Here is a 3,802-nt window from a genome sequence, read left to right on the forward strand (position 1 = left end):
AACACTGCTAACACTGCTCTTATTTATATTATAAATGTATCATTTATTTATTTATTTTTTAAAAAAAAAAAGAAAAGATATACATACCTTCACCTAAAGTTGTTTTGAAGACAGAGCCAGGAGCCTTGCCATCACCCTGAATAATCTGAATACTTTTGTAAACAGATGGTGAGGCCTTAGGAAATATGGTTGCAAAATCCCTGATAGCATTCCAGAACTTGTCTGCATTCGACTTCACCTCAATTTCTGCCTCAAGCTTTCCAATAACACCAGTCATTCCTTATATGCTTATTGGTTCAGAGAGAGAGAGAGAGAGAGAGAACTGTTCTGTGACTTATGAGAGTGCTATAAAAAATTGCAGATATATGAAGAGACAGAGAAGATAAGATTCCAGGCAAAATTAATGAAGTGATTGCTTCACCAACCATACTACATATGATGGAACATATGGATCTAAATGGGCTGCAACTTGCAAGGTTAATTAATTATAGACGAAATTGTGTTATTTATGGAATTATTTACTTTATAGAAGAGCAAAAGTCAATTTAAAACTCCCTGAACAAAATTTCAATTATATTATATATACAAAAAAATTCAGCTACAATATAAAATACATATTAAAATACAAAATATACATTAAAAATAAATTAAACACTACATTAATATATAATAATTGATTTGGTGTTAAGTGTACAACTGTACATGGTATTTTTGACCAAGTTATCTATCTTCTAGATAACTCTTTTTAAACGAACCAATTTTTTTTTTACATACTAGGAAATTTTGTTACACAATGACATAATCTTTCATAGATAATTTTAATATTCAATAATAATAATAATTTTAAATTTGAACAATTAAGTTTAACAATTTTCGTTCAACTGTACTAACAAAAAATGTCATCTATGCCTAGTTTGATTTGACCCTGATTTTTTTATTTAAGTTGTCTCTTTCATGAACTGCTTACCACACCCCTTCCATTTCCAAATAAGACAATAGAGGTGATCCGTTTAAGGGAAGCCATGCTAATCAAAAACCAACTATGCAAGCAACACTGCAACAGACTTAAAGTAGTTCTTTTAAATAAAAGATTATAGTGATCTAAATAATACATAATAGATTTGGATCCGCTAAGTACAATATACCGATTAACTCAATTAACAACACTATCTATGACAAGTTTTGGTCAACTTTCATTAAGCTTTGGGCTTTTTCCCAAAAAAAAAAAAGGAACTGTAGAATACAGTAAATCTTGCACTTGCACTTGAATTTCAATTTCTTTTGAATTTTGCATCATTGTATGATATATACGACGTGTTTCGAGTAAGCCATGTGTTGAGAGCATGGAAATTTTCTACATCACCATTGTTGCAGGGAAGAGCCTATCTAAGAAAGTATACACACCACCTCCTAGCAGCATTGCTCCACTGTGAGACAAGCAAATTGTAACATGCATCACAAACGCAGAAAGTTTTGAAACTCGCAACAAATGAGAGTACCATTGTTGTTCTAAGTAGACGTTCAGGAATTACCTTATGGGATTGATCCATGCTGAGAACTTGCGAAATGAAAGCAAGCTCTGTTAATACAGACTCGAGTTAGATTATCCCGAGTATTAAGGTTGTTCTCTTAAAAAAAAAGACGGGGTGTGGGGGTGGAGAAAGAAGGAGAATTGAAAAAAATAGCAAGAACCTGTAATGCTCCAGCAAAAGAAGCAGCTAAGAGTAAGGGAGCAACATAACCAGTTGTGTATGTCAAAAGGAAGCTGCCTCCAATCACTGGATCCTATCAAGATATCAATATTTACTTTATTCAGAATGACCAGATATTAAAAATTAGACGTAAGAAAATAAACAATCAAATCCAATGTAAATTAATTAAGCATCAATTTAATGATCATCCAGAGGATGAAACAACTCAATCAGGGTTAGCTTGAGAGAAGCACGTTCAGTCCTAAGCAAATTTTACTAAGAAAGTCGGTGAGACGAATCCTGTTGAGCTCTTTTGGAAAGAGATCGTGCCTTTTATATCTGTCTCTGTCTGTGTTAAAAATCTAGTATTTATTACCAAGTTATTTGGATATAAACTCTATAAAATATAGTGAAAATTCCAGATTACTGTACATTTAGAATTCAACTCAAGATATGGAGGATCTTACATTTCCATGAATCTTTAGACCAAAATAACATTAACATCTGTTAAAAGATACATAAAAATGCCTCTCAAGAAGCTTTTCAACTTATTAACTATAAACTAATGAGCAAGTAATAATGGTTTCTGAATGCTATAGTCAATAGTGAACATGTAAAAGAGAATGAAAAATACCTTGGATGCAGCAACATAACCTAGAAGGGTAGCCAGTACAGGTGTGCTGCAAGGCGAGGCAGCTAAAGCAAATGTAAGCCCAGCCAGATATGCTTGCACACCTGATAGCAGAATTTCTCATTATGCAACATTGCTCTGAATTCGTATTTATAGTGGAGAAACCAGTGTGTGTAAGATAACCAACATACTTGATGGGAAATTGGCAGCTGCTGCACGTGGATCAAAACTGTCGAAGAACGAGGGGAGCTGCAATTCAATGATCTGCAAAATTGCTCAAGATTAATCGAAAAATTAAATAAAATAAAAGATCCTGTCAAAAATTTTTATGGTTGACTGGTTTTAAAATGGGAGTCCAAGAAGTTAGTAGACATCAAACTCATTCCGTAAAAAACTAAATTGAATTAAATATACAATTTGAATGTAACAAATTTACTAATAGTAAATGGTCAAATTCGTGCTTAGGTGTTGGTTACCATAAAAAAGTTGAGGACTTGAGGCTTGTAAAAGGCCAGGTTAGTGCTAAGCCTAATATATGGTTTACAACAGTTTGGGCCATCCTTCCCTATATAGTACTAAAGCTGATTCACAGAGAAAATAAGAAAAAGAAAATGGAGGCAGGGGGATGTGTTGAATCCTAAATTGGCTAGCTATATGTCCAAAGTATCATTTATGGAGCTTAGAGAAGCTTAGCCGAAATTCTCCACTTGAGAATGCCTAATCTAATAGAATTCTTCAGAAGAGTTGAAGGTTTTATCAGGACAATAAACATAATAAATAACTGGTTTTAATATTCAGTGAATAACCTTACCAAGTAAGAGTAAGATACTAAGATCATTACAGTTTCGAGGCAAAATTGAAATAAATGAGAAAAAAGGCAAGGGGCACAAATTTTTTAATTTTAAAGGGGAAAAAAATTGTTTCAGTACCTCAAGAAGGTTCAGACCCATAATTACAGCCAAACCAGAAGCAGCCAGTGGTAATCCTTGGCCTATCTGTCCATAAGCCTTTCCAGCAAATGATGCAGCGACTCCCAAAAGGGCTAACGTTGTTGCAAGACCCAAGGAGAATGCAATTGAATCCCCAATAACCTAGCAGGGAGAAAGCATCATTATTATTCAGCATATATGCATGTATGAACACCTTAGCCAAATTGATCCAAAAACATGTAGAAACAAGAAAGAAATAAGACCATGTTAGGTACCCAGCCAACTAGAAATTAGGGACTTAATTTTAATTCAATAAACTATTGGCTAGGGTGGGTTTTGTAACTAATTTTCCTAGCTGACAAGTGGCAAGTGAGTGAGAGTGTGCATTTTGTTATGGGGAAGTAGTGAGAGGTCATTAAGAAAGGTTGGATTAGACTAGGACTACGAGAGAATTAGGTACCTCAAACACCTGATACTTTGTTATGCTGTTCTTTCAGTAAATAATACAAACATACTGGGAAATTTGGTGATATCTCACTGATATCACTCCA

The 3,802-nt window shown here is 33.9% G+C and overlaps 2 protein-coding genes across 10 annotated transcripts in view; both read right to left on the minus strand.

Annotated features, from left to right (window-relative positions):
• LOC107631451 (MLP-like protein 423) overlaps positions 1–478 on the minus strand; it is a 1,656-nt gene extending 1,178 nt beyond the window's left edge. The window contains exon 1 of the mRNA XM_016334900.2: positions 88–478. Within this exon, the coding sequence (XP_016190386.1) occupies positions 88–277 (190 nt within the window). The 5' untranslated portion in view covers positions 278–478. The remainder of the gene's footprint in view (positions 1–87) is intronic.
• The window catches only part of LOC107631450 (cytochrome c-type biogenesis ccda-like chloroplastic protein 2), a 7,845-nt gene continuing 5,105 nt past the window's right edge, over positions 1,063–3,802 (minus strand). For all 9 annotated transcript variants that reach the window (XM_021119669.1, XM_016334899.2, XM_021119668.1 and 6 more), the window contains 6 exons: positions 3,252–3,413; positions 2,514–2,586; positions 2,326–2,426; positions 1,693–1,785; positions 1,533–1,579; positions 1,063–1,427 (listed from right to left, as the gene is read on the minus strand). In XM_021119669.1, coding sequence (XP_020975328.1) covers positions 1,355–1,427; positions 1,533–1,579; positions 1,693–1,785; positions 2,326–2,426; positions 2,514–2,586; positions 3,252–3,413 — 549 coding nt within the window. In that variant the 3' untranslated portion in view covers positions 1,063–1,354. The remainder of the gene's footprint in view (positions 1,428–1,532; positions 1,580–1,692; positions 1,786–2,325; positions 2,427–2,513; positions 2,587–3,251; positions 3,414–3,802) is intronic.

The sequence above is a fragment of the Arachis ipaensis genome, chromosome B03 (assembly GCF_000816755.2).
Source record: "Arachis ipaensis cultivar K30076 chromosome B03, Araip1.1, whole genome shotgun sequence".
In the NCBI taxonomy this organism is placed as follows: Eukaryota; Viridiplantae; Streptophyta; class Magnoliopsida; order Fabales; family Fabaceae; genus Arachis; species Arachis ipaensis.